The 22,931-nt window shown below is 34.3% G+C and overlaps 4 protein-coding genes across 4 annotated transcripts; 1 reads left to right on the top strand and 3 right to left on the bottom strand.

The window, feature by feature from the left end:
* Nucleotides 1-2,040: 2,040 nt before the first annotated feature.
* Nucleotides 2,041-4,439, bottom strand: LOC105170216 (serine carboxypeptidase-like). Its single transcript, XM_011090888.3, has 8 exons — nt 4,048-4,439; nt 3,627-3,798; nt 3,335-3,454; nt 3,094-3,237; nt 2,867-3,017; nt 2,690-2,778; nt 2,352-2,610; nt 2,041-2,264 (listed from the first exon to the last, which is right to left on the bottom strand). The coding sequence occupies exons 1-8, from the start codon at nt 4,437-4,439 to the stop codon at nt 2,041-2,043; spliced, it is 1,551 nt and encodes a 516-aa protein (XP_011089190.1).
* Nucleotides 4,440-5,647: 1,208 nt separating this feature from the next.
* LOC105169937 (serine carboxypeptidase-like) lies at nt 5,648-8,792 on the bottom strand. The gene is made up of 8 exons (XM_088885335.1): nt 8,409-8,792; nt 7,795-7,963; nt 7,552-7,671; nt 7,003-7,146; nt 6,769-6,919; nt 6,574-6,662; nt 6,211-6,469; nt 5,648-6,122 (listed from the first exon to the last, which is right to left on the bottom strand). The coding sequence occupies exons 1-8, from the start codon at nt 8,741-8,743 to the stop codon at nt 5,866-5,868; spliced, it is 1,524 nt and encodes a 507-aa protein (XP_088741461.1). The 5' UTR covers nt 8,744-8,792; the 3' UTR covers nt 5,648-5,865.
* Nucleotides 8,793-13,426: 4,634 nt separating this feature from the next.
* Nucleotides 13,427-16,491, bottom strand: LOC105169938 (vacuolar protein sorting-associated protein 24 homolog 1). Its single transcript, XM_011090488.3, has 6 exons — nt 16,170-16,491; nt 15,949-16,025; nt 15,491-15,593; nt 14,411-14,532; nt 13,854-14,042; nt 13,427-13,758 (listed from the first exon to the last, which is right to left on the bottom strand). The coding sequence occupies exons 1-6, from the start codon at nt 16,279-16,281 to the stop codon at nt 13,693-13,695; spliced, it is 669 nt and encodes a 222-aa protein (XP_011088790.1). The 5' UTR covers nt 16,282-16,491; the 3' UTR covers nt 13,427-13,692.
* A 2,444-nt stretch (nt 16,492-18,935) lies between these two features.
* Nucleotides 18,936-21,674, top strand: LOC105169939 (xyloglucan endotransglucosylase/hydrolase protein 31). The gene is made up of 4 exons (XM_088885226.1): nt 18,936-19,275; nt 19,765-19,865; nt 19,975-20,192; nt 21,271-21,674. The coding sequence occupies exons 1-4, from the start codon at nt 19,071-19,073 to the stop codon at nt 21,629-21,631; spliced, it is 885 nt and encodes a 294-aa protein (XP_088741352.1). The 5' UTR covers nt 18,936-19,070; the 3' UTR covers nt 21,632-21,674.
* Nucleotides 21,675-22,931: the final 1,257 nt, after the last annotated feature.

Here is a 22,931-nt window from a genome sequence, read left to right as displayed (position 1 = left end):
TTCTTTTTTAAATTAGGAAATTATATACTCTGCAGCTATTACCAATTATATTAGAATTAGATTAGGAAGTCTCAAATTAATTGCCAATTGATTGAAGTGGGAAAAAAAAATTATTCAAATAAAATATGTTATGTTAGTATTATCATGACCTTAATCTTGCGCACTAAAATCAATTACGAGTAGTGGCATTCTTCTACCAATTAATTAATCAACTATATAATATTAATTTTTGCTAGAAACAATGAGATGATTTATGTAAATTTTTATCTTAATTGTGGTTATTTTAATAAATTCATATATAATTAAAGGATGATAATATATTATTAGTTTTGTTAAAATAAATAAACAAAAATATAACTATCATGTCTATTTTATATTTAATCACGCATTTATCTATCATATATTAATCCCAAAAATCCTAGGTTAATTGAGTCAAGATGAATTTAAAGGAATCCTAATTTAGGTCTAATTTGATGAGAAGTTAGAGTTCTTACCTACTATGTACATATAAATAAGTTCAAATTAAATAGGTGTTGAAGAGCTCTACAAGTTACGATCTTCTCTTCCCGATTCCCTAATTGCAAGCATGACATATATGTTGCCTGTCCGACCATGGACGTCCGTCAGTTCCTCCATTCATGTTCGTCTTCGCGAGCGCCCTCATCGCCACCAGAGATCAACCCCGCCGGACCAACTTCGGTTCTACATCACCGTTCAGGTTATTCTCCAGTCATCATCCGCAGTCGCTGGGGTTCTTGGCTACTATACAACGAACAAGTTTTTAGTACAACCAGAGGAGTTTCTTTCTGAACAATGCAGCGAAACTTTGAGCAAGTTTATTGACCTGATGAACATCCCTTTCTCCCTTGATGATAATCTCTACTTGACGTGTTCTTACGAGGAAGGAGGAGTTATAGAGTGTAAATCGCTGGAAAACTCTCAAGATTTGATCAGGGAGGTGGCGGGGGGTATTCGCAGAATCAGAGACGGATCGGGATCGGGTCCGTCGAAGGATGTTGTTTTGTTCATTAGGAAATTTGCAACTTTACCAGAAGATGAGTTTCAGGAATGGAAGTGTTTCTCTGAGAATCATCGGTTGGAACATAAGAGTTTGGTTCATTGGGATCCGGAGTTGAGGATGCATTGGCGAATGGCGGCGCTGAGAGTGTTGGAGAAGGTGAGAATTGAGAAGGGCGGCGGAGATGCGGCGGAGTGGGCGGCGGATCCGTGCCCCATATGCCTGGAAGAATTGGCGAAAGGGGATGTTATACGGCTGCCGTGCTCTCATGCGTATCATGAAGTTTGCATCCTGACCTGGATCAAGAACCACCAAGCCTGTCCCTATTGTCGAGCAAAGTCTCCCGATATTAAAATTGATTACGAGGAACTGCGAAGAAATAATCGTTTCTTGCCATATATGAATCACAATAGAGGAATGAGTAGTCAGGTGTTGCAAGAGATGGAGAGATTAAGAAGAAACTATGTAGGCTTCTAAGTTTTTTTCCGTTTTATTGTTAATTATATCCACAACTCCTGAAATTTGTTATAATTAAAATTTTATTTCTATTACATTGAAAATTAGCATTACCCGTATAATGTTTGTACCATCTTACAATGTAGGAATGTGTAAATACAAAAGTAACCTCAAGCTTTTTAATGCCAAAGCAATTGAAAAAAATATTTTTTAAAAAGAAAAAAGATCCCCAGTAGAATATCAAGAAATAACACATAATTCGTAGGCTGTGAAGTCATTAATTTCAGCCCTGACGCGCTGCTCCTATGTCAATTTAGTGTCGTCCCTTTCAATTCATTCTTGTCTCTCCTCTTTTTATCATTTTAAGTCTCACAGTCTCTCTTTTTATTAGAGGATCATCATTAGAGATTACGTCGGATACATGATCACTCACTAGTTGGAGTATGGAACAAACGCCCGGTAAGATAATTATATAAGCAATTCTTCTGAAAAGAAGATCTTTAAATCCATGTACAAGAATAAAATGATATGAATCAATAAGAAAATGTGGCTTCATCTCTGCCTTTTCACAGAGGTTTCCCTGCTATCCATCTCCTCAGCATTTCCAGCGATGCTTTCGGTTGATCCATGGGAACCATGTGACCGGCGTTATAGACCTTGAGGAAAGTGAGAGGTCCGTGGCTTTTCTGTTCACCAGCCTTCGCACCATCCACTGTAAACGGGACAGACGGAGCCGACAGGAAATCTTTCTGACCTGACCATGTCATGTTATCTACCCATCTTGAGTTGCCTGAACATGTAAACGGCAATCTATGTCAGGATTTAGTTCATTGAAAAATGATCAACTTTGATATTGGAATGTATGATGTATTAGTACCTAGCCAGTTGCAAATAAGATCGTATTCCCCAGCGTATATTAGTGACCTGATTCCATCTTGTAATAGTTCAGGAATACCAACTGCAAAATTCTTCATCCAGTCCCCTCTCATTGCCTCATAAACTACACTACTACACGAAACAAATACTATGTCGCCGACACCTAAAGCATTTTTAACTGAGTTCTTGTTTAGGAATTCCTCTGCGTTTGAGAAGTCGTAGCAGAGAGAACCTTGACATTTTTTCCGAATATCGTAGTACTAGAATGGAAATAAAGAGACAATTAGTTTTCTTGAAACATGGGCAAGGTCAAGAAACTATCTCAAATTAGTTACTAACATTTATACCACCACTGGCTGCAAGGATTTCATTGAAAACGTTGTTGCAAATCCAGTAGGCACGAGAGCAAGCTGATGATCTGTTAGCGCCTGCCATTAAACATCAGGTAAAAGAACTAATTTCAGCTCAAAAAAAGTAAATTTCAGAGAAAAGGATGGAGTGGGCATTGAGATCTACCGCAAGATCTTATTTCCTGTTGACATGTCAAGACTGACTGGCTTAGGTTGTCATACTGAGACTTGTCGATGAGTTTCATGTCTAAAGCGTAATCAGGGTATGCTTTGTACTGAATCTCTGGATTTGTCAACCCATTTCCAATGGCTATTCCCTGATTTATGTATCAGATTAGGTGATCAGGACGACCGTCAGGTTATCACATATGAAGATAAAACAGGACAACTTACTTTAAGATTTATGTGGAGCCCTTCATTGTTTTTGTTTCTCTGGTGAATCTGGGAAGCAAAAGCGGGAATATAATGCCCAGCATATGATTCTCCGGTGATGTAAAAGTCGTTCTTCGCATACTGAGGATGCTTTTCAAAGAATGCCTGTACGTGTTGTGAATGCCTTGTTTAGAATTGTGACAGGTGATGAAGATTTTGTCATAAGTGATTCAATTTCAATGTAAAACTGCAGAAAACAGACCTGTAGGAAGTCGTAGAAATCGACACTGGCTTCCTCTGAGCTGGTCCGTATATCATTCCTGTCAGAAGAATAGCTGAACCCTGTTCCTGTTGGCTGGTCGATGTATATAAGGTTCGACTCCTGCCATTTTGACGTTGTAAAACGTCAAAAATTGTGTGAAAGATACATGTATTGATGAAGATGCATTTTCTGTACTAATTGAGAAGCTGTTGAAATCAACTGTAGGAACCATGAGTGCCAGGAAAAATGATGTATTATTACAATTTACAAGTTGAGAAGTTTTTAGGATTACCTTATCCCAACCGAAATCATTCCATACAAGTGAAAGGTTGTTTGTCAACTGAAAAGGACCATTCTCATAAAACAAAGCCAACGAACTGCTGCATCCTGGCCCTCCAGTTAACCACAGAACAACAGGGTCATTTATGTTTTTTTTTCTCGATTCAAAGAAAAAGTAGAACATCCTGCAAACATTACTCACTTTAGCAGCTGAACAATGTTTTCTGACAAAGATTACTACAAGTATGCTATTTAAATTATGAGAATGCAGATGTTGTTAGGCAGAAAAACTAGCACGATATATATAACGTATGTGTCTTAAGAAATGTTGTTCATATGTAACTTCCCATGTTACATGCCTGAATAAAACTATATTTAACTTATACATATGTATGAACTCGACATATGTCCCGATACATGTTATTTACACGTACCTGGCACCTTTGGTGTGTGGAAGCCTATAATAGCCAGCATGGTGGCCAAAGTCTTCAAGAGTAGCTCCAGCAGAATTACCAGCTTTAGAATAACTAAGGTATGGGAACTGAATACGTTTTTCAATGATTTTTGGTGTATCGGCTGCAGGGTCATCCTCTACAATGTTGACATCGTTTCTGGGAAACAAGTTCAGCTCTCTGATGAACTTTTCTGCTTGTTTCTTTGGGAACTGCAACGTAGAAGGTGGCAAAAGGTTGTCAATTCTTGCTTCTGCAGCTGCCGAAGTGGAAACTGACGACAGAAGAGTAAGAAGAAGAAGAAGAACGCAATGAGAAAATATAGACATGATTCTACCAGATTGTTTCCAGGGAAGAATTGGGGTCCCAACCATTGGTCTTGATGTACTATTTATATTTGCATGAGTTCATGTAATATAATTCTTAGTGATTACAAGGGATATAAACATTAATGATTATTGTATATATATAGCATTCTAGGATTTCAGAAAATAGTATTGATGATGCAATTGCAATGGACAGATGTTACATACCACAATTGGAATTGTTGATTTTATCCTTTCTTTTAATTTCAAGAATTTGATGCAAAAGAGATATAAAAGTAATTCATTACGGGCTCCTGATTTTTTGGAATTTAAAGCTGATTCTGTCATAACAGCTGATTTTCAGTGCATTTAAATCTTTGGTCAATGATATTCCGTAGGCAAATGGTCAGTTGATTTTCAAGTTTGTAATGAGTCAGCCAAAAAAGGCATAGCTTACAAACTTTACTAAAATATGAAAACATAATCCGCGGAAGTCTCATTTAGCATCTAGTTCAGGAAACAAGTTGAGCTCTGGTATGATCTTCTCACGAGGTTTAAATTTGGGCTATTTCCGAATTAACTCATAAAATTATGAAAATTGATCTTGGACATGACCAAATGTGGCAAAAAGTTAGACCCAAGAAACAACAGTAGAGAAAATAATAAAAAATAAATGAAATTCACCAGAAAGTGAAAAAGAAATAAATTCAGAAAAATGCTCGAACAACAATCGAATGTCTCTTATGAAAGATGATATTGTATACATGTAGCTTGTCTCGTAATTTGTCGAGGATTAAAAGTTATAGCCGTTTTGAGCTTCTTCTAGGCAAACTTGTACCACTATATGTCAATCAAACGGCTTCAAAAGCATCTATCTCTACATCATCTTCGAATATGGGTAAACAGTGAAACTCTAGTTTCTGACTTGAACTGATGATTTTGTCATGTTTGTTTGATGGTTTGTGCATTTGTGCATCTTAATAAGCAATAATGTTAATTATACATAGCATAGAGAGATTCTTTGAGATAAAAATAAAAGTGGCAATAATGTTAATTATACATAGCATAGAGAGATTCTTTGAGATAAAAATAAAAAAGTCAAAGATCATTAGGGGACAATTTTTTTTCTCCGGGATAACGTTCATGTTACATAAAACATGACCACTACCTGTTATAGGTGTACTTAGAATTTGGATTTGTTTTCATCTTTACATGTATTTCTTACAAATACAATACATAATACAACAGATTTGGATGCAGAACCATAAAAATGCAAATGAACAAGAATTCACCTTCATTACTTGACCAAGAGTCGATAATTAAATATAAGTATCATGATTTTCCAACAACATTTGTTGCTTTTGTGCTTTGCTCAAATGAACAAAGCCATGAAAGAAAAGGGTTGATTACATCTGTTGATATGCACCTTTCTTTGTTCCATATATGAATTCTTGATTCTCTAACTTTTTTATACATTTATATGGCTAGTCTTTGGTCACATTGGAGCAAGGTGACCATCTCTCTGTGTCAATGGGAATTTTCCCTGAATCCACCTCTTCAGCATTTCTAATGATGCTTTTGGCTGATCCATCGGAACCATATGACCCGCATTGTGTACCTTAAGGAAAGTAAGTGGCCCATGGCCCTTTTGTAGTCCAGCCTCCACACCGTCGACTGAGAATGGGGTTGTTGGAGCTGCTACGAATTGCTTCTGTCCAGACCATTCCATCGCATGAACCCATCTTGAGTTACCTGTCGATATCAAACATTTTGATCTTTTCAGTTTCGTACATACTCAAAAGGAAAAGCTGGTTTCTTGATTTGAATGAAAGAATCTTACCAAGCCAGTTGCATATGAGATCATACTCTCCAGCATACACAAGTAATTTGATTCCATCCTCCAGAAGTGCAGGTATTCCAACTTCAAGATTTCTCATCCAGTCTGTAACCATAGCCTCATACACGGTGGAACTACAAGAGACGAAATCTATGTTCCCTACACCTAGAGCTGCTCTAACAGATTGTTGGTTTAGAAAATCCTCCATCTTGGAGAAGTCATAGCATAGGTCACCGTCGCACGTCTTTCTTATATCATAGTACTGCATATCAAAGATGAAAAATTGCATATTTTAAACAACACTTTTTTTAAGTGCTTTATGTTTCTCGTTTGACATGGTCTGAGATACGTAAAACTTAGTCTTACATTTTTACCACCAGAAATGTCCACTATGCGGTTGAAGATGTTGTTGCAGACCATGTATGCGGACACACAAGAAGATCCACCATCAGCAGCTAAAGAAGAAAACAGAACAAAAAAGATGAAAGATGAATAGCATGTTATTAGGCTGCAAAATTCAGACTTGTAAGCTTATTGCATGGAATTGGAATTACTAATTACCACAAAGCTTGATTGCTTGTTGGCAGTCCGAAACCAACTTGCTCATGCTATTGTAATCTGATTGTTGAATCAGTTTCATGTCCAAAGCATAATCAGTGTATGCTTTGTACTGTATTTCCGGGTTCGTAAGTCCATTACCGATGGCAAATCCCTGAGAAATAGTGAATTGGTTACATAAAGACCTGATAGTAATGCAATTTGAAGGCTGTCGTAGACAAGAATTCAGTAAGATACCTTTAGATTAATATGAAGTCCTTCTCTATTTTTATTCCCTTGATGAACCCGAGCAGCAAAAGCAGGAATGTAGTGCCCGGCATATGACTCTCCAGTAATGTAAAAATCGTTCTTCGCATACTGAGGATGCTCCTTGAAGAAGGCCTAACAATGTAGAATAAAGACACTTAGATTCTGATACAAAATGTGATTTCTCCATTTTGATAGCATCCCTTTTAATAATAACTCAGCTACTGCGTAAACAGGAGCGATATAGTCCTCAGAGATCTCTTTTCTTCTCTTCATACCTCAAAAGACGTGAATGATCTATTATAAATTGTTCAAGCATTAGAAGTCCTTAAAAGTTGGCCACTTTTGCCTACATGCTTGGATGACTACCAAATGTCTAGATATAAAGAATGCATTTTCTTGATTGCAATAAGTGATGGCATTACTTTCGTCGAAAGCCTTTCACAATCTCAAGATGCTTGGAAGAGTGCAAACTCATTAATAACATGGAAAACTGTGATCAGATCATGAATTTCATACTTTATGCATGGAGAAACAAACCTGCAGGAAGTCATATAGATCATTGCTAACACCCTCCTCATCGTGCCTAATGTCATCATCATCAGAACTATAGCTGAAACCTGTTCCGGTGGGCTGGTCGACGTATATAAGATTTGATATCTGCATTTCACGATCTCTAGTGAATACACATCTACCAATATTGAAGCATTAGATAAACGGAACATGGAAAAGTAACAAAAAGGTTATCGCTTGGTAGCAATAAAACCTTTCGATAGAAAGTACCTTATCCCATCCAAAATCATTCCATGCTAAGGAGAGGTTACTTGTTATGTGGAAGGGGCCATTTTCATAAAACAAAGCCAATTCACTACTGCACCCTGGTCCTCCAGTTAGCCATATAACTACAGGATCAGTGGTGCTGTTCCTCGATTCAAAGAAAAAATAAAACATCCTGCAAAACATTGCCCCAAGATGCTAAGCAAAAATTTTCTTCACTAGACTTGAAAATGATCTAAATAAGCACCAACAGGACGCAAAAATACAGAGCATGAAAATGTTCAACAACACTGGTAAAATTGTCGTACACGTGGCATGTATATGTGAACTGGAATACAATACAGAAACATTAATGTGGAATCCATATTCAGTACCGTCCAAGAATGTATATATAAATCAAATCCCGCACTCATCCTATTCCCTGAAAATCCCTCAAAAAATCAAATCTGCTCATAAGAACCTCTAGCAACAGCCATTCTTGATCTGGCAACTTACATTCAGACACGTACAAACAAGCACATAAGCGCGAAAGATAAATGGATTATACAAAATTCTTCACTGGAATCAGCATACACCAAAAAAACAGAGTACATATTCAAATTGCAAGAATATGTATATACCTCGCATCTTTAGTGTGTGGGAGTTTGTAATAACCAGCATGATGGCCCAAGTCTTGGACAGAGGCCCCTGAGTTCCCCAGAAGAGGGAATTTCAGCCGCTTTTCAACAATTCTTGATGCGCCAAAATTGTAGTCTTGGCTGGGATGCTGAGACACTTCATGCTTGGGGAACAAGTTGAGGGCTCTGATGAGTTTATCCGCCTGTGTTTTTGGGAATCTAAGATTGGAAGGAGACGTTAAAAAACTGCCGTCTCTTGACTCTGCTAATGAAAGAGTTGCAAAACTGAGAAGAAATGAGAGCAAAAAGCAATGAGAAAAGCAAAGGGTTGCAGCCATTTTTTCCCGTAGTCGAAGGTTTCTAAGAAGGAATGCAAAGATTGTTTTCTCCGTGAGTTATATATATACGCAGATGGAGTGAGAAATGTGCATTGTATGCGTCTGTTCTGTGGGGGGGTTGCATTAACGGTCTTTAATTTGCATCTTTTTCTTATTCTTTCTCAATAATATTGAATTCTTTCATTTAATTTCTTGACTTTCATCATTAACTTAATTCATAAATAATGATAACTTTGATTTAATTTATTGATTTTTACGTATGTATGTCGATAAAAAAAATGATCCCTTCATGTCAGAATATTAAGTTAATATTTTTTTTTTTGGAGCAAAAACTGTATCAATAATTTTCAAACGTATTCAAAAAATCTTATAAATTAATATTGATTTTCTTGGTGTAAAATTATAGTGGACCCAAATGAGAAAAGGGAATAAAGAAAAAGTAGAAAAAAGAATAACAGAATTTTAATTAAATGGACATAAAAGTATTTTAGAATTTGGTAAAGTGCAATGCTTTGGCAGGAGGAGGTTAAAGGCTAAAGGGAGTGATGATGAAATCATTGACATAAACATGACTTTTTTGCATCATTATTTATTGTTTTTCCATGAAATGCACCTTAACAGAATCTTCAGTTCATTGTTTTGGTGGTGGTTGGAATTACTTACTTAGAACTTGGAACTTAAAGTTCAATCTTCATACTAAGTACCATTCATCAGATGTTGTAATATTAATACCATGAATGTCACTATTTATTTTTTATTTAATAATATTCAATGATTGTTAAATTGTTCGAATAGTGGTAACCAGTAGTGTGAAAGTTTGAATAAACAACTTAAAGATCCACGTGTCATTTTTTAATTATTTATATAAACAATTGTTTTGGTATTAATTTATATTGAAATACGAGTATACAACGGGGTGTTTGCAATAGTTTTTACTTTTTGTGGTGGAAATAAATTATAAATTAAGTAGTAGTAAAAGTTGAGATTGTTCGTAATAAGTGGCGTAAGTTGATAGGAAGGTATTTATAACTTTTAATTTCAGTTAATTTAATTTAAGCAATTTAAAAATAAAAATTGTAAAATAAAAAAGATGTAATTTTGACATGGAATGATTTTGAGATTTTAAGATAATTTGGTCTAAATTATTTGAATGAATTATGATAAAAAATTTACTATGAGGTTTGTCCCTTCTCCAAAATTAAAATTAAGCATCAGTTTAGCACACCTAATTCCGGAAATTTCGGATACTATTTTGACTCAGCCTAGTGATGACATCAAATGCTGATAACCTTCTCATCATTATCATCACCTCTATTTTTCATTCTTCTTTTTTCTTTTTTTTTTAGGTAAATTATAACTATCTCATGTGATATTTATCACAATTATAAATACTCCCATATTGTTTAAAAAATTATAAATACTTTATTGAATGAAAAATAATTATGTAACTCATAAACGGTGAAGTAGACATTACTATTGTATCCTTGTTGAAATTTTTTAAAAATAAAAAAATATATAGAGTGGGCAGAATAAATAATTTATAGGAAATATTAATCCATAAAAATACTTTAAAAATTATAAAAAGTATATGAATTACAATTCATGTATAATTCAAAAGGCAATTTGATTGATTCACCAAAAAAAATATGAATGAAAATCTAATACAATTGGCTCGTTATTAAACAAATATTATAATTAGAGAGTTATATATTTATAATTTCTCGAATATCAAAAAAGTATTTATTTTTTAGGATATATAGCTGTAATTTTCCTTGTTTTTTTAAGTGGGATTGAAGACACACACGCTCGAGCGTGTGTATTGGGAACGGATGGATGTTTGTCATTATGCTTCAAAATTATTGAAAATAGATTATAATATATGTATTATTGTTTTTAAATTGGATAAAATTATTATAGATATCAAATTATGTCTTGATAGTAATTGTAAAAGCATAAAATTTATTTGATATTATGAGATCAAAATATTGTATATATCGAGTCGTGGTTTAAATAAAATAGAATAAATTATATTGATGTCTAATGAAATTAGACTTAATTACAAATACTTAGTAAAATCAATTTAAGACAAAAAGTATATATCTAATAGTGGGAAATTCAAAACCATAATAAGGAGGTAAAAATGTGGGAACACGTCACGTGGCCTTCATTTAAGTCTAATCAATAATAAAATCACACTAATTAATTACTATCTATTTATAGCTATTTTAAATTCTATATTCAAAGTACTAAAATACATATATGATGTAGCACATATGACAGAAGTGCTAATATAACAATAACAGCTAGGAAAAAGGAAAACGTCAAGTACACTACACGCTTTTGCCTTTCCCATTACGTCATAGATCCCCGGCCTATTAGTTATAATTAATTTCCTACACTGGTAATGGTATTGAAAAAACAAATAGTTGTCAAGTTTTTGTTCAAGAAAATCGTGTTTGGAACTGAAACAAAGATTTGTCCGTCCGCGGAAGCCATGTGAAGCCAAGCTGTTGGCTGTTGCTTGCAAGCTACAGAAACCTTAAAATCATAGAAGCAATTGCTGATTTAAGAATTGCAACCGTAAAGCAACAGACTCGCTGGGGTTTGCCTGAACTGTAATAATAATACACCATTTTTTTTTGGTACAAATCCAGTATCACCAGCTTTCCCCAATTATATGCTACATACAATATATTGTGGAATAAAAATATTAATTTACAGGAAAATATTGTGGAATAAATTGTTACAATAAACAATTAGTGTCATCTCATATTAATTTACAGGAAAAAATGCAAGCAAACTCCATGTGATATTGCAAATGAGCAAATTATCCTCTTATGAAAAAATTAATAGCAATTTACCTCCCTATATTTTTAAAATAAAGTAATCAACTCTTTAGACAGAAAAGTAAATTACTCCATTTTAAAAAATACAAAAAAATAAATTATTTTATTTTTTTATACGGAATAATTTATTTATTTTTAATATCATAGGGATAAATTGCTATTCACCCTTAATTTATATATTGTAACGGTCAATATACTAACAATAAATATAATTGGGATTAAATTTTATCTTCCAACTTAGGTTATTTTGGTATTTTTGTCTTTTAACTTTGTAGGCTAGTATTTTGATTTTCTATTTTTTTATTTTCAGTCCTTTTTCACCGTAGTTAGCAAGAACGGTGAACTTAAATTAAAGAAAATACAGTACCAAAATGTTGTCCTACAAAATTAGAGGATAAAATGCTTGCAAAAATAAGATTAATATCACCAATTTAAAAGGTCGGATAAGGTATGCATAAAAGTAGTAAATTCCAACGAAAGAAAAGACTAAATTGAGAAAATAAAAGAGATAAAGGATCAGGATGATATTCTATTGAAAAAATAAACAAAAAAGGTCGACAAAACGCAAAACGACCTAAATTAGATGATAAAAATTGCATTTAAACCATATAATTGTTTTCATATTTATGTTGTCACTAAATTATAATAGTAAATATGTTATGAAATATTTGTAAAAACAAATTGTTTTCATAGTTTCTGTTAAATGGGGGGGGGGGGGGGGGGGGGGAGGTTTCAATTCAGAAATCTATGTAAATCATAAGCATAGGATAATTGGCTTTCATGATCAATCTGAATGTGAGGGGATTTGGCTCGACAAATGGGACAAGATTGCTTCTTCCGCAGCCACCCGAGAATGCAAACTTCATGGTACACATGCGAGCATGGCAATCTTATCACCTCCGTAACTTCACCTTTCAACAACTCTTCCAGGCATATCGAGCACTCCCCCCCCAAATCCCCGCCCCCACTTTTCTCAACTCTCACCCTCTCTAATACCTTCAGCGCTTCCCACCGGAAAAGCATCCGTAACTCCGGTTGAGAGTGCACCAATTCAAAATATTCTTCCGGATGATTCTCACGGAAAGATTTCCACTGCTGGAATTCTTCCTCTGCTATAGTCTGAATCTTTCTTATCACCAGATAAAGACGGTGATTTTTCAGGGATAACTGGTTTTCTGCGAAGCTGTCAAAAAATTTAACCAATTCCCTAACCAAATCTTGTGAGTTCTCCAGTGATTTACTCTCAGCAACATTGCCATTGCTGAAAAAACCCTTCCACTGGATCTGTTTCTCATCCAGAGAAAACGGTATGCTCATCAGGTCTAGCATTTTCATCATGGTTTCACGACATTTACCTGGAGAAAATATTCGGTCCGATGGTATGGAAAACTCTTGTGTTGTCCCGTAGCAAGAGACTTTGCTGCTTGCTGATGATGATGGTTTGAGATCAATCTGAACATCGGAGAACAATCGCACTTCATCCAGCAATGATGTAGACTGCTGATGCGTTCGTGGCACTAATAACCGATAAAGATAAACTTCAATGGAGCAATTGTTGCTCGAGTTAAGGGGTGGAGTGCGCACCATCTTTAGGAAGAGGATTTTGAGAAAAACAAGTAGCAGTTGTTGAGGAAGTATGAACAAATAAATACCCATCGGTAAAGTAGTGTCAACTGTATCCTAGTTATTGTAGAACTCTAGAGTGGACGTAGAATTTGAGTTCACGTCAAACTCATTTTCCAGGTATGAGATTAATATATCATTGTTTAAAATACAATACTATTTAAGTTAAAATTTGAGATATATAATATTTTAACCAACATTGGACTCCCAAAAATACAAGCATCATGACTTTCTTTCCTTCTCTTATAAATATTCAAGACCGTGTAAACGGGCGAACCCACAGGTGCAGAGCAAAATCAAGAATCAGATGTTCCATTATAGTACACCTAAGGTTTTATGATACACCTAAAATACAGAATACGTTCCACACTGCGAGGGTGATGGTCATGCAGAGTATAAACGAGCATCTCCTCATTATGTACTAACCTCGTACATGATGTGATGGCATTATCAAGTGGATAATAGCAACAGAAAAACAAGTTACGATCGAACTCTGGCAAGACGAGCCCTCATTTCTTCTAGTTCTTCATCATCATCAGCATTCTCCTGTAATTAAACAGGAGTACTCGACATGTTTAAAGCTCGGGAAACAAAGGGACGAGACATCTATGCATGGCATTGGAAATAGGTGAGAAAGGTACCTCTGCTTCTTCACTGGTCTCAGGTTGCTTTAGTTTCTGTTTTCTGACAGCTTCAGGAAGTTGTGCGGCAGTCTCACCAGCAATTGCTGTTAAGACCTTGTCAATTTCTTCTTCAGTCTCCTCTTCTATGTCTTCTGAATCCAGTGCATCGTCCACAGCCTCATTCACCATCTCTTCAATTACACCGGCCTGCAACGGCGTAATAGGGCCTTAACACATCATAATTCATTAAGAAGAAAACATTAAGGATATTAAAATGTCCCATCAGAAAATTCACTGTCAGGACCTGCCATCACCATAGACTCATCTGTCCACATTTCCAGTACATATGAAATGACAATATTTCAGCATGGCAGTACTTTTCTACATTGCATTGTTCTTGTACAATTTTTCAGTTTTCTCTGCCTTTACACCAGAAGACTTGTCAGATCTATAATATTGAGATTCTCCCCACGTATCTTTAGGTATAATTTATAAACTGTTTATGTCGACACAATTAATAATTTAAATCAGACAAAACGATGAAATATTGGCAGTTGCCGCAAAAGCAAAATCACCTTAGTCATTTCTTTAGTGAATTCTTGCATAGTCACAGCTACTTGTGGAGCTTTCATAAGATTATTGACAAGCTTCATGACTTCAGCACTTTTCGACAAGTGTCCCACAGTTCGAGCAACAGCTGAAGAATCATAATAAAAAATCAAGCAAAGATACCATGGAAAGTGGTTAACATCTGAGGAAACAGAAAACAAAGTAAACACCAAAAAGACAAGATCAAAGTAGAAAATCCCTCTACTAATTACAAAATCACATCACAAAGAAAGGCATACAGCAATTCCAGGAGCATCTAGCCAAGAAACCAACTCTGAGCCTGACTCTAACAATTTTGAAAAAGATGAACAGATTCACCCTCTTCAAAACGAGTTCTTCTACTGATACAAGATATATATAAGAAGTTGCAAGTTTCCATGTTTAAGACAGAAAGAGACAATAAAGTGAGCAGATCCTAATTACGCTCCAACTATGAAAATAAGAGGGCGACCAGCCTAGAAGAAGCACTATCAAGGCCAAGTTCTGTGGGTGAGGTTAAGAGTGTGGCTCTCCTGAAGTTTATACTTTCCTGCTCATATATGCATAGGATCTTTTACCACTAGAATTGCTAATACTTCATCACTATACCAGTTACAATGTTATTTAACTATTCACAAGTTATCTGACTAACGTGTATATTTTAAATAAAAATACATAGTATTGCAGTCGAATTTGTAAACCAATGGTCAAAGTCTATAAAGCATTGTTGTTTATCATATAGTGTGCCAAAAGCATGATGAAAAATGAATTACTATCCTCATCGAGAATATACGACCTTACTCCAATACGGAATATGAAACAAATTCGATATTATATAGAGTGCTATTTTCTAAAATCTCGCAATAAATCAGAAACGGCAAAAATTAATCAAACACTGGGCAGAAGCATAACACAAGATCGATTGGCATAATTACAACTTAAGACTTTATCGTACACTTAAACAAACAAAAATACAGGACCTTTAGCCATAATAACAAGCTAAAAATTCCCAAAACATCTTGTAGCATCACTCATGACAAGAGAAAAAGTGAACGGAAGGCCCTAACCAACACTTTCTCCAAGATGCATTGATATGGAATTCAACTGAGCCTTGTTTTCGTAGAGTCGGTTCACCGTTTTCCTAGACCTCACAAGTTCTTTTGCGAGTGCCTGATGAGAAATTATTAAGGAAGCAAATTAGACACATAAATAATCCCATGCTCGCAGATTTGATGTAGGTAAACATTAAAGAATCTCTATATTATCCAGCCATCCACTCACATTTCCTGCCACTGAAAAAGTGGTCCTTTCTAATTAATACAATCCCAGGATTGACTGGAAAACAAAACTTAAAGCCTTGATCTCTCGATTCACAAACATTGAAATACAATCCATGAAAAACAATATTTAAAAACGCAGACCAAAATCTTTAACCCATGTCCCAAAAATCCAAGTGATCGTTCATCACAAACTTACAAATTTACAATCCCTTAAAAAAGTCAGAAAATCAATAAAGAAACAGTACCTTTGCAGAACCCATGTCGTTTCTTTTAGCAGCCTCTTTGATCGCCTTCTGCACATTCTTCTCTTCTCTCTGTATATCTAGTCAAACCCACGAACAAAAGCAACCCAAAATCTTCGTTAAACACTTAAAATCAAAACAAAAGCACAAAATAAAATTCCAAAAAGGAAAAAGAAAAGAAACATAAAACCCATATGATTAAACCTAGAAATATGAACAATGACCTCGGATTTGGCGTTCGATGTTGCGGCACTCTTGGCGGAGGCGACGCTGCCAATCTCTCAGCAATTGCTGCGGGTTAGGTTTCGGCTTTAATATATTCATCACTTTCTCCATTTTTCTATTCAGGGTTTCTATCTCCGATCAGTTTTATTGAAAAGCAGATTCTGATTTCTCCCTTCACTCTCCGCTGTTGTCAGTTGAGTGAGGCTTCCGCTGTGTGTTTCGGTTTCCACAGGCAGAACAGAACCCCAAATCCGGAGAAGAGAGGAAATAGCGCTTTTTCCCTATTTTACCAAAAATCGAAAAAAAAAATATAAAAATGGAGCAGAGTTGTTGATGGAAAAAAATGAGAAAAATTAAAACCAAACTGTATTTTCCTTTTTTCTTTTTCTTCATTTTTAAAAAAGGCGCTTAGATATTTGTGTCTGAAATTATATATTAATGTGTTTCCGGTTATAACAATAATAACATAAGAAGGAATATTAGTCATATGCATAATTTTAATTTTTTATTAGTAAATTAATTAATGAATCAAAATGTCGTGCCATGAAAACAGAGTTCAGCCCAACATTATTATTATGATTTCTGCCTAGTACAAGAAATGGGCCTGTACCGGTATACTATATAGTCTACTATTGGTCCATAAACAGAGTTCAGCCCAAATTTATTTGAAAAATAGGCCATTATCTAATATGCAAGCATATATAATATAAATAGTATTGGTATATTTTAATAATTATAATTTTATTTATATATATTTGATCTTGATAATTACATATATAATGAGTATTGTAATAATGTAATCATAGTCATTCACTCAAAAAAGGCAAATACACACATATATAAAAATTCTGATCAAATTGAGTTTGGCTATTTATATATCATATAAGATATAAATATAGTGACTGGGATATTTCAAAACATAATCTTTTAAATGAATTAATGTATCCCATGTATATATATAAAACTGCCTTTTGTTTGTTTGTATATAAGGTTGGAATTGAGTCCAACATCCTATTCAAGGACACTGTTTGTTTTCAGCTACGACGGTAGAGTAATTCTATCCCTACAACAATTAATTTTTCTTGACTTCCGGACATAAACAAAACATTAATGTTCACCTACTATACTCTGAATTTCCTACATCTAAAAATTAACCATTGTATAACTGAAAATGATTATAAAGCCAGTCTAGTGCAAAGTGTGTAGTTATTTTAATAAGTTTTACTGAAAGAAATATTTAAGGTAGCTATTTTAATGATTAACATTTTCAAACCTTGGAAAAAAAACGAAAAGATTGAATAAGAAATCAAATATATTGACTTGGAGCTGGTACAGATGACAAACATGTTTTTGGGTCATTAATTTGCACATCTGACTTCTACAACCAGACAGTATAGTTAGAAAATTAGCAACTTAAAAGGAAAGATTGATAGCCTTTCATTCTTAGCCGTGGGGACTGCACAGGACAACCAAAGTAGCATATATATTGGCAAAGCCCTTGAAAAAACATTGTCGGCAAAGAGAGGTCCCATTTCAGTCATGCAGACGAAGGCCGGCCACAGCCGCCCGACACATACACATACAGTTGAAGAAACCCGTTGTCTGAAATTCCAGGATTTGAGGCAATCTATAATAGAAGCTGCTGCTGCTGTTTCAGATTGTGAAAAGAAAAGGATATTGTCCATATTAAAATTTAGTACATGGACTTGAAAGTTACTGCCGACCAAACTAATCATTTCGATTATTAGCTAGTTACTCTCTACTCTCTCATTTCATTTTAGAATTAATGTTTAATCATATATTCTCCTGAGTTGATAAGTGTAATGCATTTGTTATATTATTTCGTTTGTGATTAAATATCGACAATGTGCGGTATTAATTTGTAATATGGTATGCTATATATTCATCCATCTCAATCTAAGTGTGCTAGATTATGTGTTTTGTTAGAACTTTAACAAGTTTGTCTTTAAGAAAAAAAATATTTACTTGGAAGAGAGGGAAAGAGGGATGGTGGTAATTATACATATGTTGCTCGGCCCTTAATTTGTCTTCATCTTACAATAACTTTATCATTAATATTATATATTAATTGTTGTAGTGAACATCCTGATGATGTTGTAATATTATGGCATGCACGGTAAGAAATTTGCATAAGCAGTCCAAGTTTCTGTGGAGTCACAAGGCAATAAATACATGAGGGACAGGATTTCTACGTGTTAGAATATACATAATGAAATTCCACAATTGTCGACCCTCACACTTTAACAGCTTCAACTAATTAATTTGATCGCGGTACACAATTGATTTGGTTCATGTCCTTTACACACTGGGACAAGTCACATTTGAAATTCCCCATCAGCTTTTAACTATGGAGATGTTGAACCATTGATGTGAATTTTATGAACTCTCATCACACTGATGAAATTGGAAGGAATCTAATTATTTACTCTACATTAATAACTTAATATTACCACATTATATATATAAGGGGGAAAACTATATATATATAACCTCATCCCTAGCTAGAGCAAATCTAATATTTAATACAATCAATTACGTGACATGTATATATACCATAAAACATTTGAACCCCAAAATAAGCAGGAACAAACCCTGTCTGAACTTCAAAATCTTTCTTCTACACATCCCCAAAGGAGCAACCATTAATTGTGGCAAAAACAATCCAAACAAGCAAGCATTAAGACTTTTTTGTTAGTATGTATCACAAGTGCTTGAGCCTGTTTTTGTCTCCAAATGCAGCCCATGCCCATTCATCATCCCATTTTTTCTTGAGTGGGACCTCACAATCTTCTTATTTATACCATCGCATCCCATTCCCATACTTACTCATCATCAGAACCTGCACCAAATCATTAAAGCAAACAACTGATCTGTTGCACATGGGCATGGCTCTCCTTGTTTATCTCCTCTTCCTCTTCATGTTCCCCTTTTGTAATAAGGCTCAGGGTCCACCTTCGCCTGGCTACTACCCCAGTTCAAGAATTGGCTCAGTAGGGTTCCACCATGGGTTCACCAACCTTTGGGGTCCTCAGCACCAGAGTTTGGACCACGGAACACTCACAATTTGGCTGGACAGGACCTCAGGTAGTACACTCATCACTCATGTCTACACCTTAGCTAACCTAGGTTAGCTACTCATCTTAATTTGTGTGCTTCAAAGAATGACTTGTACTGTGTGTTGGTGGTTGTTTTCGGAGTCTTTAATAACACAATGCGAATGTGGTACTACTACCACGAATATCTATACTGTTTGTCTATCGGCAACATGTAATTTGACTCAACGTTACATTTTAATCTAGCTTGTATATATATTTAATTTTAATGCTAAGAACTCTATTTTTGCAAGTTTATAGTATTTTATAAGTGCCCTAATAATATATAATTGATGAGAGATCATATGTTGTACATATCCGTACAATATTTTAGTTTAGTATGAAAAAATTAATGATTAAGAATTGTCTTTAGTTGGCTACTTTAATTTTGAAAAGCAAGAAATGGTGAGTGAATGCAACAATACTTCTTTAATGCCAATTATGGAACCTAAACTGTTTGGATGGTTATTTTCAATGGCAGGGAGTGGTTTCAAATCGCTCAATCCTTACTCTTCCGGTTATTTCGGGGCCGCCATCAAGCTCCAACCTGGTTATACTGCCGGAGTGATTACATCTCTCTATGTAAGAAATTAACTGAAAACGTACATGTATACGTAGGTTGGAAGTGGTGCTAGAATTTTGTTAATTATAAGTAATAAAAGTTGAAGTAAACGATGGGAATTAATGGCAGCTTTCGAACAACGAAGAGCATCCTGGGGAGCATGACGAGATTGACATAGAGTTCCTTGGGACGACAGAGGACAAACCCTACGTGTTACAAACAAATGTGTACATCAGAGGGAGTGGGGATGGGAACATCATAGGGAGAGAGATGAAATTCCACCTTTGGTTCGACCCCACCCAAGATTTTCACGATTATGCTATCCTCTGGAATCCTGCTGAAATCATGTGAGTGTTCATTTAATCTTTTATTTTTTGAATTAAATTTATTAATATAAATTCTATTCCCTCTTCTACTCCATTTAATATACACAGTCTGCATAAGTGCATGTATATAATCTTTTCTAAAATAAAAAAACATAACCTCATCCTTATACACGTAGCATGTACATGTCAAATAGAGTAATAGATGGAACAGAGTTTATGAGAAAAAAAATCTAATCCATTTATTTCCTGCAAAAATCCAAATATATTTCATCTCCAATATTTATTTTCTTTCATTTATGATTAGTAACTTTTGTTTTCTAATTTCAAATTCTTTTAACATCATGTACTGATTTTGGATAGAAAATTAATTAAATTGTAGGTGCATGCAGAATTTTTGGTTCTTCTGAATATCTTTTATTACAAAACAGTGTTGGTATTTTAATTTATATTAACGTACAACGTATAATATTATTTTGTAGTTTATACTAAAATTAGGTTATACTATGTTATTTTGTGTAGCAATGATTGGCACGTAGTGCGTCAATCTTTCAAAAAGATGTCACGTACTGTATTATGCCATTAGCTAATTAATGACAAGCATAGATATTGACACAATTACAGGTCATTTTTTTTTCAAAAAAGAAATCACCTATTTATAATATCAAAGCCATATTACATAACTTTATTCTAAAAAAAAAAAGAATTAAGTTATCAGAGTGATTTGGAAGATATTTTGTGATTAAGACTGATCGATGAGTGCCACTCATCAATGAATATTATCATTTTATTATATTCATCGTCTCTAAATAATTTATAATTCTTCTAATTAAATTTGAATTCTATAATTTTCTAGAGTGACTATTGAATTACATAATAATTTTGGACGATTATACTAAATAAAATTTTAATTTATGAAAAAAAAATTCAAATGAAAAAGGAACATATATAATAATTATATATGTTATACCTAATTCGTTCAAGAATTTGAGGGCATATCATTTCAATGGTCCCAAGCACCAGCAAATAATTGCCTTTCACTTTCCAACCTCTTATTAGGTGTCCTAAAATGTGGGTTTTTTCATGTGATGTGGAAACGCAGATTTTTCGTGGATGATGTGCCAATCAGACGGTACCCGAGGAAAAGCGACGCCACATTTCCGTCGCGGCCCATGTGGGTGTACGGGTCCATATGGGACGCATCTTCATGGGCCACCGAGAACGGAAAATACAAGGCTGACTACAGTCACCAACCCTTTGTTGGCAAGTACAAGGATTTCAAGATTGGTGGTTGCGCCGCCAATGCCGCCACCTCGTGCCGCCCCATTTCTGGTTCTCCTTCCGGATCCATAGGGCTGAGCCACCAGCAGTTGGCTGCGTTGATGTATGCCCAAAACAATTATAAAGTTTACGACTATTGTCAGGATCCTGAAAGAGACCATAGACTCACACCCGAGTGCTAAAGTTTGGACACCATGTTAAGGAAAAAAAACTTAATTATTTTTATCGATTTGTTTGGAGCGTCCTAAGATTCGCCACTTGTCAAAAATTGATATAAAAGAATTAGATTTTTCTTGTATTCATTGAGTGTGAAAATATCAACATAATATTACATGAAAAATTGGGATGTTCAATTATTTAGTTAAGTCAAAAATTGCGTTGTAAGTTACTCTCATATTTGTTGAGTTGTAGAAAATACTGGAAAATGCTTTTTCCAGTGTCCAAAACTCAATAAACATTTTCAGATTGTTTCTTTATGTCTTTTATTTTAACTTTCGAAACAGCAAGTAAAATAAAAATATATTTATTTTTATTAAAACTATATTAATTTGACATTATAATTAATATAAAATATAATTTTATTAATTAATGCAAACGTATTCTCATTTCACACGAAAATCAAAAACATATTTTTCAATATATTAGATTGCAATACCTCTATCCTAACTTTATTTTCATAATTCGTGTCATATTATGGGACATTTTAAAACGAAAAAAAAAATCATTTAATAAATTATCCTCTAAAGAATGGGGGAAAAATTATAACTATGATAAGATCACACTGAAAACTTGAGATGGACCAATAATATTAATAAATTTTTATAAATTGGGCCTATTTTAGTCCACTTTTATGTATAATTTTTTGCCAGAAAAGCTGCAAAATAAACGGAACTAAGCAGGGTCGGAGGAAATGTATAGTTAGGCCCAAAATTCAGTGCTAATTATGTGCCAATTTAAAGTTATGTCAAAAATTCGAATTTTTAATGAGAAAAACGTAACAAGACACAAAATATATATATAAGTGCAGTGTGTGTCAAAAGTGATTATCTTCTATTAATCATTAAAAAAAAAATACCCATCTGAATATCATGAACTTATTTCAGTAACAGAATTAGCAAAAGGTTTGAAAAGATTAAGGAAAATGTAGGGAATTAGTACTCATGGGTTATAAGTTATTTGGAGAATATATAATTACATTTCATATGAATGACATCTCCAAATGTTGCATGATACATTATTCATAACCCAATTGACCATCGATTTTCGAAGCTTTCATGTTTTCATTCCATTATATTTTTTTTCATAAATATATATATATATATGTTCAAATATATTTTAATTTCTCACATAAAATTCAAAAGAACAATTGAAAAATACTAAGATAAATCAAACAAGACATTTAAATGGTCCACCACCGCCATCTCTAAGTTTTGGGTTAAAATATCTTGCATTTCAGCAACAAGAATACCCTCTGCTTAACAT

Source organism: Sesamum indicum, linkage group LG9, assembly GCF_026168435.1.
Source record: "Sesamum indicum cultivar Baizhima isolate 11 linkage group LG9, ASM2616843v1, whole genome shotgun sequence".
NCBI classification, from domain to species: Eukaryota; Viridiplantae; Streptophyta; class Magnoliopsida; order Lamiales; family Pedaliaceae; genus Sesamum; species Sesamum indicum.
This window is presented reverse-complemented; position numbering and strand designations above follow the sequence as displayed.

Excerpts from the sequence above, each read along its gene's own strand:
- LOC105170216 (XM_011090888.3), bottom strand. The coding sequence starts at position 4,439 with ATGGTTGGGACCCCAATTCTTCCCTGGAAACAATCTGGTAGAATCATG. Across the intron at positions 3,018-3,093 it reads GGCTCCACATAAATCTTAAA|GGAATAGCCATTGGAAATGG; the intron begins GTAAGTTGTCCT and ends TACATAAATCAG. Across the intron at positions 2,779-2,866 it reads ACAGGAAATAAGATCTTGCG|GCGCTAACAGATCATCAGCT; the intron begins GTAGATCTCAAT and ends GTTTAATGGCAG.
- LOC105169937 (XM_088885335.1), bottom strand. The coding sequence starts at position 8,743 with ATGGCTGCAACCCTTTGCTTTTCTCATTGCTTTTTGCTCTCATTTCTT. Across the intron at positions 7,964-8,408 it reads CCACACACTAAAGATGCGAG|GATGTTTTATTTTTTCTTTG; the intron begins GTATATACATAT and ends AATGTTTTGCAG. Across the intron at positions 6,470-6,573 it reads ACATTTCTGGTGGTAAAAAT|TACTATGATATAAGAAAGAC; the intron begins GTAAGACTAAGT and ends TTTGATATGCAG.
- LOC105169938 (XM_011090488.3), bottom strand. The coding sequence starts at position 16,281 with ATGGAGAAAGTGATGAATATATTAAAGCCGAAACCTAACCCGCAGCAA. Across the intron at positions 14,533-15,490 it reads GCATCTTGGAGAAAGTGTTG|CTGTTGCTCGAACTGTGGGA; the intron begins GTTAGGGCCTTC and ends ATGATTCTTCAG. Across the intron at positions 13,759-13,853 it reads AGACCAGTGAAGAAGCAGAG|GAGAATGCTGATGATGATGA; the intron begins GTACCTTTCTCA and ends GTTTAATTACAG.
- LOC105169939 (XM_088885226.1), top strand. The coding sequence starts at position 19,071 with ATGGGCATGGCTCTCCTTGTTTATCTCCTCTTCCTCTTCATGTTCCCC. Across the intron at positions 19,866-19,974 it reads GAGTGATTACATCTCTCTAT|CTTTCGAACAACGAAGAGCA; the intron begins GTAAGAAATTAA and ends AATTAATGGCAG. Across the intron at positions 20,193-21,270 it reads TGGAATCCTGCTGAAATCAT|ATTTTTCGTGGATGATGTGC; the intron begins GTGAGTGTTCAT and ends GTGGAAACGCAG.